The sequence below is a fragment of the Nestor notabilis genome, unplaced genomic scaffold (genome assembly GCF_000696875.1).
Source record: "Nestor notabilis isolate BGI_N333 unplaced genomic scaffold, ASM69687v1 scaffold19831, whole genome shotgun sequence".
NCBI classification, from domain to species: domain Eukaryota; kingdom Metazoa; phylum Chordata; class Aves; order Psittaciformes; family Psittacidae; genus Nestor; species Nestor notabilis.
In genome coordinates, this window is record NW_009913659.1 from 6,886 (window position 1) to 19,884 (window position 12,999).

Genomic DNA, 12,999 nt, shown 5'->3' on the forward strand with positions numbered 1-12,999 from the left:
CAGACATAAAGGCAGTAATGAATATTAAATCATTCCTAATACAAATACAATCACTTGTTACTCTTTGTTTTGGGTTCCCTCCCACTTGCCCCCTAATTCCTGGCTATCTTGTCTGAAAGGAGGCTTCCAGGATGCAGAACATTCCTTGTGCACAGTTTTCCTCACATACTTAGAGTCAGGCCTCAGTTCACCTTACCTTAAACCATTCAGAGTAAGGCATAAACACAGCAGGGCCTTCTAGAGCAGCCTGCCGAGCTATCAGGAATGCTGTGATCATATTTTCCATGTCGTAATTCCCAAAGGCCTTTATCAGGAGATGGCTCAGTAGATCTAGAAAAATGAAACAATAACCCCAAACTTTGCTCTTGATACTGTAATGTAATTTTCTACAGCAAATGAAGCCAAATATCTGTGATAAAACGTCAGAAGGACACGTATTGCTGCTTGGGGAACATTTGGGACCTTGCTTATATTTTTTCATGCACTTTCAACAGTCAACTCTTGGATTTCGACCTGCAGGAACTGCAGGGAGTCCAGCAATGAGATAATCAGTAAGAAACTCTAACAAACAAGGTCTGCTAGCAGAGGTGATATAGAATAACTAAGCTCCAGTAATTGCTACTCCAATTAAGAATGAAGGTCACTATCAAATAACCATTCTTAGCTGCACACAGAGTTTGAGAACTGTCAGGCACAAGGCCTGGCATTCACATCGCCAGGCCACCAACAGGGAATGTCTGAATGGAAAAGCAGATTTTTCTGTTTTTCCATGCAGGAATATCAAAGAGCAACTCTGAATGTCTATGTTGCTACACCAGTCAGCATGGAATCCCTCTTGAATACCTGAGAAACAACAAGCAGACATTAGCTTGAAGGTTTGCTAATACCTACTTACCTTTGAAGAGCTGTTCAGCTTCAGCATGACAGACAGACAGCGTGGAAACACAGGACAGGACGTGCTGCCAGTTCACTTCATGAGTCTCCAGCACTTGCTGCAGCTGGCAGATTGACTCCTTTGCACTGAATGCCACGAACAGCTGGAAGAGTGAAAGCAATTCATTTCAGCTATGACATGCAGCCACCCATAAGAGTGAAACACACTGACAGGATTAACATGCATGTGTCTTCTGAAAAAGCTATCCTGTGTACGTCTTCTGCATCAGCTTTCCAGGGCCAGATACCATCCTGGATTGGAACCACCCCTGGCTAAAATGAACAGTAATATTCTAGCTCTCTCAGGAGTCGTGTCATATTCTCTAACAGTCAAAATTCACATCTTCAGGTTATCATCGTTGTTCTCATTAAGGGCTTTGCACAAATGAAAACCCCTGTAGTACTCTCTCTTCATGCTTCCTCCTGCCTACAATTTCTGGCAACTGTGACTGGAACACTCTATTTTTAAGTAAACTCATTTCAGATATTTCAGTGAATATAAACCCCATGTAATAAAGTTCTTTTTGTGAAACCAGGGAGACCTACTTTGCGATACAAGGTAGTGAGCAGCGAACAGGTTCTTGTAAAGCTCCACTCTTTCTGCATGCGGATGGCATCAGACACTGCATCCAGAAAAACACAAGTTTACTTTTCAGCAGTAGATTAAATTTTAAAGTACACCCAAAACATTTAAGTTAACCATAGACTTCCACAAAATATTTGGCTTTGGCAGCCAGATACTTCTAAAAACTGCCCACTGAGATACTTTGTCCCCCATTTACTTGTCTTTGGAACACAAACTGTGGCAACGAGGACTGTATCATTTCACTATGGCACTGTCATCTCAAAGCTGTTCTTGTGATCACACATTCATAGGCCAACAGAGAATCAGCAAGGAATCATCAGTAACTTCTCCCCACTGGAAGCCAGCAATGACACAGCTCTCCCACACAACAGGCAAGCAGTTCTAATCATAGCTCAGAGTGATTTTACCAGAGATTCTGTAGCCCAAACATATTTCTTCCTAAAAACATCAAGCTTCACAATTACCTATCAGGGATTAGAAGCCTTCCTGTCACTACCTCTAATCTACCAAAAGAAACACCGAGCTGGCAGAGAAAGGCCACATCTTGTGCGTAAACCCAAACACAAGGGACCAGACTGGTTTACTCCCAAGCTCTCTGCAGCTCTGCTTCTCCCACCCAGTTTCTCCTTTGGCCAGAACTGCTCCCAGAGGCCAGAGCTTTCCTGTGTCTGCCTCATAAAACCTGCTATTAGGTGGGACTCCTAATACCTGTTCACGAGCCATTGGCTGACGTTCTGTTTGAGGGTGCTGATTTTCCACCTACAGTTTTCTTCTGAACTACAGCCCTCTAGAGCCCAGATTTTGGGGGTTTTGGGTTTTTGTTCTGGAGGAGCCAGAGAAGCTGGCTCCAGTGTGGACTCAGGGAAGCCTGGGTGCAATAAAGCTCCGGATGTGCAGTGACACACCCTGGAGACACGCACTTCTCCCCACCTATTCCTACCTTTCAGCAATGGGTTGTAGGTAAGAACCTCGGTCAGGGTGTGTCTAAAAAACTGCTGCAAGGAATCCGGATGAACCGCACTGTTATAAAGTGACACACTGAACACATTCAGCCTGTAAATGACAAGGAAATGCTTAGAAACAATGCACAGGAAGTATGATAAACCAGGTGCTGATTAGGGTAAATGACTCTTTTTCCTTCCACATCCATCTCTCACATTGCCAGAGATTCACACTTTTTTGGTACGTATTTTTAAAATATCTATTGGTTATTCTACATTATGTAGCCATCAGATTTACAAACTTGAGTTTAACGTATACCCCTGCACAGGATGGGACTTTGACATGTACAAATTAATTAAACAAAACTGGTTTGGAAGCAGGAATTGGAAGAGACAACAGAACCTTCCAGGTGTTAGCTTCCAGGTATTTCTGCTCAGAAGCAGAGTGAGAAAACTTAAGGATGCTCCAAAATTGGTTCCCACAGTGCCAGAACACCTTTTCCTACCTGACACTTATCTTTCTACAAGCATTGTTATTTGCACAGATTTTATTACAGATGAGAACACTAAACATAAGTAACACTGGGGTGGAGCGTGTGTAAATAAGTTACTAAACCCCACAATATTCGCCTTATTCCAGTAATAAGTGTAACAATGGATACAAAAACTTCCTCCTGACATTATTCGGAGGAACAGCGTTTCTTACCAGAACCTCCTAGCTTGCAATGTGGAAGCATCTTCATGCTTCTCTTTACCAACAGCATCAAGCACCCCTGTGTCCCAAAATAAAGACACAAAACCACAGTGAGAGAAATGGAAATGGAAGGAACTGTGACACTAAACAACTGGCAGAAACTAACAGGAACAAAAAGTTTGTGCACCTTTGAGGCGGTGACCCCATTAGGGAAATGTGCACAAGCCTTTCAGCAGCATTAAATTCTTAGAAAATTTTTTCAGGAGTGACAGAGAGACTCAAAAACTATTACCACTAACCTTGAACCAATTTAAAAGCATTCCCAAGAATGTGCTAATAATTAAGCCGTCTAAAAATGCACATAAATTAGTGTTTAACTTCCAAACCCAATCCCAACTGTGCACTGCATCTGTGAGTGTGAACACTGCAAAGCTGCATGAGAGAGAAGCCTGTCTGGAGGCAGATTGGCACAAGTAAGCTTTGAATTAACAACCCTGGTAATAAGGGTCTTAACTGCCCTGGCCAAAGAGCACACTGCAGTGAGAGCCACACATTCTAACTGCAGCAGGGTTTCATGTTACATTTGCTTAGCAGAAATTCCCTCAAAACCTAGATCTGCCGCAAAATGACTGGTGGAGGTCAAACAGGTTGGCAGCTTGTGCAGCCTACACCACTCAAAACCCATGCACTGAGAAACCCTTTGCTTCACAGCCTGCTGCGAGCAGCACTTTTTCTGTTTCTCATCCCATCCTACCTTTAAGTTTGTTTTGTTTGTTTGTTTATTAGGATCACTGAACCACCCTTAAAAGGAAATTTACTGAGCTGTGTCCCTCACATGCCTTTCCTATGCAGCCCACAGTGTTAATAAATAATACCCTCCTCTCCTGCTGAGGAATACCTTAAGGTTAAGTAGGGGAGAATAGAGAAAAGGAGATAAGCTCTACTTATCTTCAGGCACAGGAGTTCAATATAGCATTACTATAAAGCACAGTGCTCCCATGCTACTCTTACCCTGTGCTTCTCCTCCAGTCAAGGTCTTCATTAATAGTGTATTATTTTACATAGAGAATCCTAATGTTCTTCAAAGCAGCTGATTAACTAAGGAAGGCCCCTTAAAGGTGACCCAGAAGTATACACTAATAAAAATACCTTTTAAAAAACCTCTTTCAATACAATTTTCAGACACACAGACTGCCAGTCAGTCAGTGGCAGCACAGGCTGCACAAATGCGAAGGTCAAATGAAGAGCAGGTTAGCAGACTCTTGTCTGACTGCCAACTGCCTACTTCTCTTCTTCCAAAATCCCCTCTAGTCCTGCATTTGGAAGGGTTATTTTTCAAGTACCAACATAAGGGCCACCTGAGATGGGACTTATTAAATAAGAAAGCACTTCTTGCAGCTTTCCCCTTTTAGAAACACTCCCTGCGGTCTGTGAGGCATCTCTGTGTACAGACAATGCTTTCCATGAGACACGGGTATGGGATCAGGCTGACAGTGCCCACCACACAGAAGGGAGGGAGTAGTCCTGGTATCGCAACCTGGTTTTCCATCATCTTACAGCAGAGGAAAAGCACTAACCTCTGCAACAGCACCAAGCACATTGCAGAACCATACCAGCAAAAAGAGGGGAAAGTGCTGTATCTAAGGAGATAGTGAAGTAACTGCAGCCACACAGTCAGATTGTGCTAATATACCGGTGTAGGCACGTGAGGAGGTGCAAGCAAACACTTCCTCTGCTGTACAGCAGATACAGCAACTTACCGTGAAGATCATCTGTCACACAAGACAAAAATAACCGTCATGCGCATTTTGTCTTTCTGCATCGGATTTGCAATGCAAACCAAGTGCTACTATGCTTGAGCTCTCAGGAGCAGCATCAGGAGTGCCCTGGCCAAGACAGGCACAGTTTCCATGGGATAGCTTTTGAAGTCTGGCCATTTAAAGACTACACACCTACACCAGATGTCTTTGCTCAGCATTAAAAACAAAATAGGTTTCACAAAACATTAGCCTGCAAATCCAGACTGTGAGGCAGCAAAATTGCTTCCTTGCACCTAACTTTGTAAATTCAAAGTTTAATTTACTGAGGAGAAAAAAAATTATTCTAACCTAACCTCTGTGCTACAATTGCTTCCAATCCAACTTGTTAAAAATCAGCTCGGATATCTGCCTGATGTTGCAGCTGGGAACATCAAAATGAACTAGTATAAAAGGCAAGAAATTATCTGCAGTGTCAGGAGACACTCACTTTACAAGAGCAAAGGGAAAAGCAGAGGCACAGATAATCAGTGACATAAATATTATGTAAAGGAAAAGATTCCCGGGCAAAGAATTTCTTCATAGAGACTCAGAACTGAACAACGAACGTAAGTCTAGCAAACAGTGACTGCACAAAGCTTCAAATCACAAGAACACTTACATGTCAACATTCTTTGTAAGACAGCATGACAGATCTGTTCAAAATAGACAAATTAAAACCATTTAGATTTTAAAACAGACACAGTTATATGCAGAAAAAGTCAATTGACTCAAAGAAATAATTTTGTCCCTCTTAATTTAAAGCTTAACTTTTACCTCAAGCTCTACTCCAAAACAGATAAAATAGACAGAGGGCAAGCACTTCCCATACTTACCAGCACTCCACTTACCAGCCTTACATTTAAGTGAAAAACCAAAAAAAAAAAAAAAAAAAAAAAGCAATCAAGGTGAAACTGGAGAACCTTAAAAAGCTCTTTATGTGCCATCCTGGAGAAATTCTCCATTAAAAAGGCTCTGTTCTGGTTTCACCATTTCCTCCTCACCCACCCCAGCACCTGGACTACCACCCTTCCTTTGTTGCTCTATGCTCAGATTTCTTTATATTCAGCAAGGCCCAGAGGTGCATAATGGAACTACTTTTTCAACAGCCATTTGTAAATAGGTTCATTCTGTCCTTACATTGGGGACCTTCTTGAATTCCAACTTCATTCCCAGCTCCAAATTTTGCTGAAAGCCATTCTGAAGAAACACAATCGCAAAGTCTGCAAATCAAGAAGGAATTAGTGTTTCAGCATCCCCCTTTCAATAAAGATCCCTTGCTCTTTGGACTCCCCATCCCGCTCTCCCACTAGTGCTAGTGTCTGAAAAGCCTCATTCACTACACAGCAGTTGGCAGGAATCATGTATTTTCTTGAAGTGAAATTACTCCCAGGCAAAAGAACCAAGAACAATGGATGGCAAGGAGCACAGAAACGTAAAAAGAATTATAAAGACTAAAGCAATTACAGGTTTTATGTTCTATTACCACTGCAGAACTCATATAGATTGTACCTGACCACCTGCACCAGGTCAAAGATCTAACTACAGCTCTTCAGTCAAATTGTGCAGTTATTTTTTGTTTTCTAAACAAAACCACCAAATTAATAATAGAAAATTACAGGGGGTAAAATGGAACTGTTAAATATCTCTGGTCTAAAATAGCACTTTGCAGGAGTGTTACACTATCAATGCATCATGCCTACTCCATACACCCTGCAACTATGCTTTCTTGGTATACTGTAACTCAAAGTGATATAGAAATTCAAACCAATTATCTTTTAAGGGGAAAAAAAACAGCTAAATTCACCCCAAATATAAAAATATGTTTCCCTCACTGAAACAGAGTACAGTAACACAAAGCGAGGCCACAGTTTTTACACCTCCAAGCCTTTGACTCACACAGCCCTCGCCACAGGCTGCGCAGACTAGTGCCCAGGTGAGTGTCTTGCCTGAGAGAACGTGCCCAGCAAGCTCCATGTCCCCGGAGGACTCCACTGCCTGCTCACAGAGGCCACAGAGGCCACTGCACAGCCACTCCATTGCAGCAGGGGCGGACGGGTTGCTGAGAACAAACAAAAATAGATTCAGTTCAATCCCTCCTGCTTTTTGTGAGGCTGGGGTTGGCTTTTTTTCCACCAGCGTCCTCTTGGACTCAGGAAAGAGCCATCTGGGCAGGACTGTGTCCTCTATGTGGCATTTCCTCTATTTAATTTGGGCCACCAAGAGCTTTATTTGCTTTATAAAAAGATTCCACAACAAACACATTCAAAGGAAAACATACATGTGAAATTGTGTGTTCAATTATTTCCTCGTCTCTGACATTAAAGTGTTTCCATTTAGAAAGTTCTGCTAGACAAAAGAGTTTGGTTCCAACCACAGACTACTTTGGTTGGAAAAGACCTTGAAGCTCACCCAGCTCCAACCCTCTGCCCCGGGCAGGGACACCTTCCACTAGAGCAGGTTGCTCCAAGCCCCTGTGTCCAACCTGGCCTTGAACACTGCCAGGGATGGGGCAGCCACAGCTTCTCTGGGCACCCTGTGCCAGCTCCTCAGTACCCTCACAGGATGGAATTTCGGCCTAAGAGCTCATCTCAATCTCCTCTGTTTAAGTTTGAATCCATTACCCTAATTTCTAAGATATTTAGATAAAAATGCTTAAAAAAGAAAAATAAGCTCTTAGTCTATCCCTTTATTTTCCTTAAATTTGAAGTAGAATGGGCACTGGAGGCTTTTTTCTAATCACAGTAACAGGTAACTAAACCAATATCGAAAGCCCAAAAGATTACTGTAACATTCCTTTGAGAGCATAAGAAAACAACCTAAATTTCACAAAGCATAGCTGCGTTGTTAGCTCTGTATTGGGGGGGGGGGGGGAGGGGGAAATAGTAAAATCAAATCAATTCTTAGTATTCTCTGGAGATTAGCTCTGCCAAACCTTACTGAAGTGTAAGGGTTTGTGAAGACAGAAGCACACAGCTTTTGCAAAGCTTCTCCTCAAGAGCAGCACTAACTCTTACAGGCTAAATGAGTTTCCAAAACTGACCCTAAGGTGTACTGAGGTGAACTGAAGGAGCTGGGTTACCAAGTCCTGCCCCACACAGCAGAATAACAGAGACAGTGAAACAAAGCACTAGTCCATCACCCAGGACTCTCACTGAGCCATTTCACTTCACCTCTGATTCGCAGCCATCGGACAACCACCACACCTTGAACTGACTAATTAACCCAGAGTAACCTCTCAAACCCAGGATAACTCCTTAAATCCTGCTAATCTGATAACTCACCAGCATCTGACCGTATTCTTAGTCCAGAATACTCATGACTAATCCCTGATTATATTTCAATAGGCTTTAAGAGATTAAATACATCTTCAAACCTATAAACCTCTGCTCACCTCTCCAGCAGCTCTCCCAGGCCAACGATGTCGCCTCTGTGCAGGTGCCACACAGCTTCCAGCACTGGAGGGTCCTAACGAGATGCCACAATTAGGTCATAGTCTGCATTTTGTAGTTAACATTTGGCTTACAGAAATTATATGTTAAAAATAAAGCTAAGTGCACTTTATTCAAACTATCCAGAACATCCTGAAATTTTAAAATGACAACATAGGAAATTCCAGCTGAGGAAAGATTGTTTGATTTTTCCTTCCTACAAATTTTGAATGGTTTTAGGTTGAAGGTGCATCACCACTTTGAATTTTCATGGTCAAGTAATAAATAGATCCATCATTGTCCCCAGAAATAATGCTGATTCTGCATATTCAGAGGAGCAGTGGACATCCCAGGAAACTGGTAACACCACTAAGTTTCAAGGCTTGTTTATTCAGATCCAGAAACAGATTAGAGAACTATCACTTGGCCTAGTAACTGATTATTAGTCTCTGTGAAGCGAGTTCACTGCTTGCAAATCCATTTCCCAATCGGAGACTACAGGAAGAGACACTGCAACCATTTGGGCCAAGAAGCTGATGGACACAGAGGAAAAATAAACACCACGTGGGCTCTAGATAGAAACACTCCCATACAGAAACAAAGCCTTCACACCTCATGAAGGAAGAGGTATCTGGGAGTCTTAGGCACACAAGCCATTCAGAAGAAAAGCCCAAGTCCCAGGAGTATCTCTCAGTGAGCAGCAGCTGCCTCTCAGCATGACCCTGGACTCACCCACATACTTTGTGTCTTTGACAACCTAATTCTTTACTGTAACAATCTCAATTACACAGCAGTACTTGATCTCCATGTCTACCTGAGAACAAGGAGATCCTGATCAGCCTACAGAACACACAGGATTCTATTTTCAGCCCAAGATGTGATATTTGAGACTGGTGCATGTCTTTTTATCCTGGCAGATCAGCCTCTTCCTTCTTTCCCACCAGAGCAGTGAACAACCAGAACTGCCCCGCTCACAAAACGTCCTGAACTCCTCTTAGAGCATCAGTTATCTTAAGAAAACAAACCACCCAGGTGAAATCAAGACAACGCATTTGTAAAGCAACACAACCTGTTATCTCCTATCCTATTTCTCTCAAGCCATTTTCTCCATGAACTCACTTGGGCTTATCACCATTCCCAGATAAATAGAGGGCAGAACCAGAATACCACTGAATATTGCTGGCAAAGCACTTAAAGGACTTCTGGGGCCGTGCCACTGTGCAGCCAGCTGGGAGGTTCTGCACTGCTTGGTTAATTGACCCAGATTGCTTAGCCTACACAGCAAACCTATGTGTCAACTGATGGAGAGTTATTAGAGTACTTCAGTGGTAGCAGCAGAGCAGCAAAGCTAAATAGGAAAGAAAATTATACCCTTTCAGTGTCTGCTAACTGTGGTGTCACTTCAGATGAGTTTAATCCCATCATCCATGCTGTAACTCCAGACACTGAAATGCCATGCCCTTCCCTAGCTGGTTCCTAGTGAGAACCAGCTGTGTCAAGGACAAATGGAAACAGTTCAACATCTCTTCCTCTATTAAATCCTCTTCAAAGGAGCAAGTCTTTCTACAGAGGCAATGAACTTGCTTTATAATAATAAAAAACAAAGAAAAAAACCCCACCATTAATAATTCAGTTCATGCTTCTGAAAGGTCAGAAATACCACAGTCATCTTTGGGAGGAGTTCATGACTGTAGTCGAGCAGAGCAGAGATGAGCAGTGGCACAACTGCTGTAGGTCACCAAAAAACCCACCAAGGGAACCTGAACAGAAGTCACAGCACTTCACTAGTCCATTTAACAGTTATCACTGGCCATGGAAGATGGGGTGAAAACACACTACCACATTCCACAGGTGAGGTCTAAATGGTCTGCAACACAGCAACATTTCTCTTACCTTCATTTTCCACATTTCTTGACAGAAGAGAGAGCGACAGAAGACATTGTTCGCCAGCAAATCCTTGATTGTTTGAAGCAAGCAAGACAACCTCTTCTGGAATCACCCCAGAAATGAAGCAAAAATAATTTCTTTTGTAAATAACACAGTCTTAGAAAAAGATATTTGTTGCTTTTCCCTGTTTACTGCTTTCTAAAGGCTTGAATCGTGAAAAGAATTCATAGGAAAGGCACAAACTTTTCATTTTAAGGCTGAACTGAAGGCAGCCTGGCTGACAGCAGCAACACCTACATGTTTGGGTGACTTTATCAGAACAGATAAACTGGGTTTCAAGTCAAACCTAACATTAGTGTTTTCTTGATAAACTAGATGTAAACCTCCCTTACTCTCTGGTCCAAGTTCAGCAGTGGGACTGGAGGAGTGGGGCTCACAGAAGCCCGACAGATCCGCTCCATGTTGGTAACAGCATTTTTGGCTGCCAGGATTGATGTAGGCACACCCAACCTGGAGGCCTGTTCCTGCAGAACAGAGACTAAAAAAAAAAAAAAAAAAAAAAACAAAAAAAAAAAAAAAAAAAAAAACACAAAAGAAAAGAAAAAAACAACCAAACCAGAAAGCTGTCAGTATGGGAGAAGAAAAGGCTTGAAAATGTGACTATGAAGACAGAAGTCCCAAGTCTTAAACCTCTTCCAGCACAGATGTCATTTGTTGCACTGGGCAAATCACTTTCATTTCCATGAATCATTCCTTTACTGTACATACAACAGATGCAGAACAACCACAGAGGTGGGATATCCTTGCAAAGCAAATCTTTGTATTTCAGTCTCATGGGACTCACAGTAACACTTTCAAATAATCAAAATACTCAATGATCAGACCTTCCCAGAGGTGCCATCACCAAACAAGTAAGAAACATGTAGAATCACAGAATCATTTAGGTTGGAAAGGACCTTTAAGATCATAAAATCCAACCATTAACTCATCAGGTTTTTGCCTCAATAGTTTCCCTTCCACAGGAAGTCAGATTGTACCGTTTGTTTTGCTTATCAAGATGCATTGTTTGTGTCAAATGTTAACATTCAAAATATTTGATCAGTACTGAATAACAGGTGATTCTATCTGTACCTTTTACTTCCAAAGGCTGCAATGCTTGCAACATGCAGCTCCAACCAAAAAAGAAAAAAAATTATCTATAAAAATAATTTAGAAAACCAAACAGAAAGCAGCTGGGTGGGAGACCAGAACAATGGAAAGAAAGTAAAACTGGTATTACATTTTACAGACAAAAATTTAGTACATGAAGAAAGTTCTTTTCCACATCTGTCTCCAGTAGATACTCATTCACTCACCTAAAAATGATTCTGATGATCCTTCCTGGTGCTCTGTGCCATCCTTTCCAGCTGGCTTGACTGAATCTTGCACCTGCAAGCCAAACAAAAACCTAACAGTCTTAGATGTCTGTTACACACATTTACACAGCTGCTCCTTCCAAAGCTCTGGCACTCTTGGGGGCTGCTGCAACTGAAGTGAAATTAACACTCCCATACTCCCATACGGTCATGGTAAACCAGAGATTTCAGGGCACCTTACAAGATACATACGCATAGTTATTATAATTTTAGGCAGAGAATAGGAGATGCAGGTCACCCAACACATCAGCAGCAGCACCAGCAACAGAATTTCTATTTTTCAAGTCCCTTCTGTGAAGCCACACTGCCATAAATATTTGGTGAAACATGTCAAAATGTTGGATCCTTCTCCAGTTAAATGCTGGTTTTATAAAGACAAACGTTCTTTAGAGAATGAAACATCCTTGTGGCTGAACTATGGCAAGTATTTGAACCAGCTATTGCGGTTAAATAAAAAGCTCTCTCTGGTGGGTGAGGAGAGGGTAGAATGTGGCCAAGTCAGAATATTATCTCATGTGTCTATTCACGCAGACTACACAGGTTTTCATAAAGACAGCCTCATCAGTTGGAAGTGGTGGCAATTCAAGTCTCTCATGATTTACTCCCATTCTATATTCATAAGAAGCCAGTTTTGACCTCAAGAAAAAGGGGCTGTATTTTCCTTGTCACAAATCCAAACCATGCTTAACCATTTTAGTCTGTAACAATAAAACACAGAGGAACAAAGGACAAAGAAAATAATAATCCCATTTATGCAACACAGACCTCTAAACTTCAGATTACTCCTACAGTGCTGTTTTTTCTTTCCATGTATCACGAAAACTGTGTTCCTGGGACATCCACTCTGTAGCTGCCCGAGGAAGGACACCTCCTACTGGGATCTCCCACTATCCCCAGCCTGACCTCTACACCCCAAACCACCCCTCTCCTACCTCCAGGAGGAAGTCATTCAGGTTCTGATGGTGATCCAGAAGGCGCAGAGCTGCTTCCTGAAACTCTGCTCCGCTTCCAAAGGCACTTTTCCGTTTCCTGGCTCTCCCTGCTGAGAGGTTTGGGTTTATTTTATAACCCCAGCTTGCTCTGGCAGCCCCACTGAGTTCACCTCGCTCTCTTTGCTGCCACAGCACACACCACTGACAGGGCAAGGGCAGGCCCAGGCTGATTGCCATTACCCAGCAGCATGACCGGGGCAGCACGCGATGTTTGGGTATGGTCTGTTGGGCAGCTCTGCAGACAAAGCCCCATGGCCTTCAGCATGAGCAGCCCAGCACAGGCAAAGCCCTGCCAGGCTGCAAAGGCCCTTGGCACAAAGCAGC

At 42.5% G+C, this 12,999-nt stretch overlaps 1 protein-coding gene across 1 annotated transcript in view; it reads right to left on the reverse strand.

Moving 5' to 3' along the window:
* LOC104412550 (Fanconi anemia group A protein-like) overlaps positions 1 to 12,852 on the reverse strand; it is a gene marked incomplete at its 3' end in the record, with an annotated part of 19,573 nt that extends 6,721 nt beyond the window's left edge. Inside the window, exons 1-13 of the mRNA XM_010023300.1 lie at positions 12,616 to 12,852; positions 11,624 to 11,696; positions 10,661 to 10,806; positions 10,275 to 10,370; positions 8,345 to 8,418; positions 6,900 to 7,012; positions 6,091 to 6,173; positions 5,573 to 5,606; positions 3,167 to 3,233; positions 2,460 to 2,572; positions 1,480 to 1,556; positions 896 to 1,037; positions 197 to 330 (exon numbers count right to left, since the gene is read on the reverse strand). Of these exons, the coding sequence (XP_010021602.1) occupies positions 197 to 330; positions 896 to 1,037; positions 1,480 to 1,556; positions 2,460 to 2,572; positions 3,167 to 3,233; positions 5,573 to 5,606; positions 6,091 to 6,173; positions 6,900 to 7,012; positions 8,345 to 8,418; positions 10,275 to 10,370; positions 10,661 to 10,806; positions 11,624 to 11,696; positions 12,616 to 12,852 (1,389 nt within the window). The remainder of the gene's footprint in view (positions 1 to 196; positions 331 to 895; positions 1,038 to 1,479; positions 1,557 to 2,459; positions 2,573 to 3,166; positions 3,234 to 5,572; positions 5,607 to 6,090; positions 6,174 to 6,899; positions 7,013 to 8,344; positions 8,419 to 10,274; positions 10,371 to 10,660; positions 10,807 to 11,623; positions 11,697 to 12,615) is intronic.
* Positions 12,853 to 12,999: the final 147 nt, after the last annotated feature.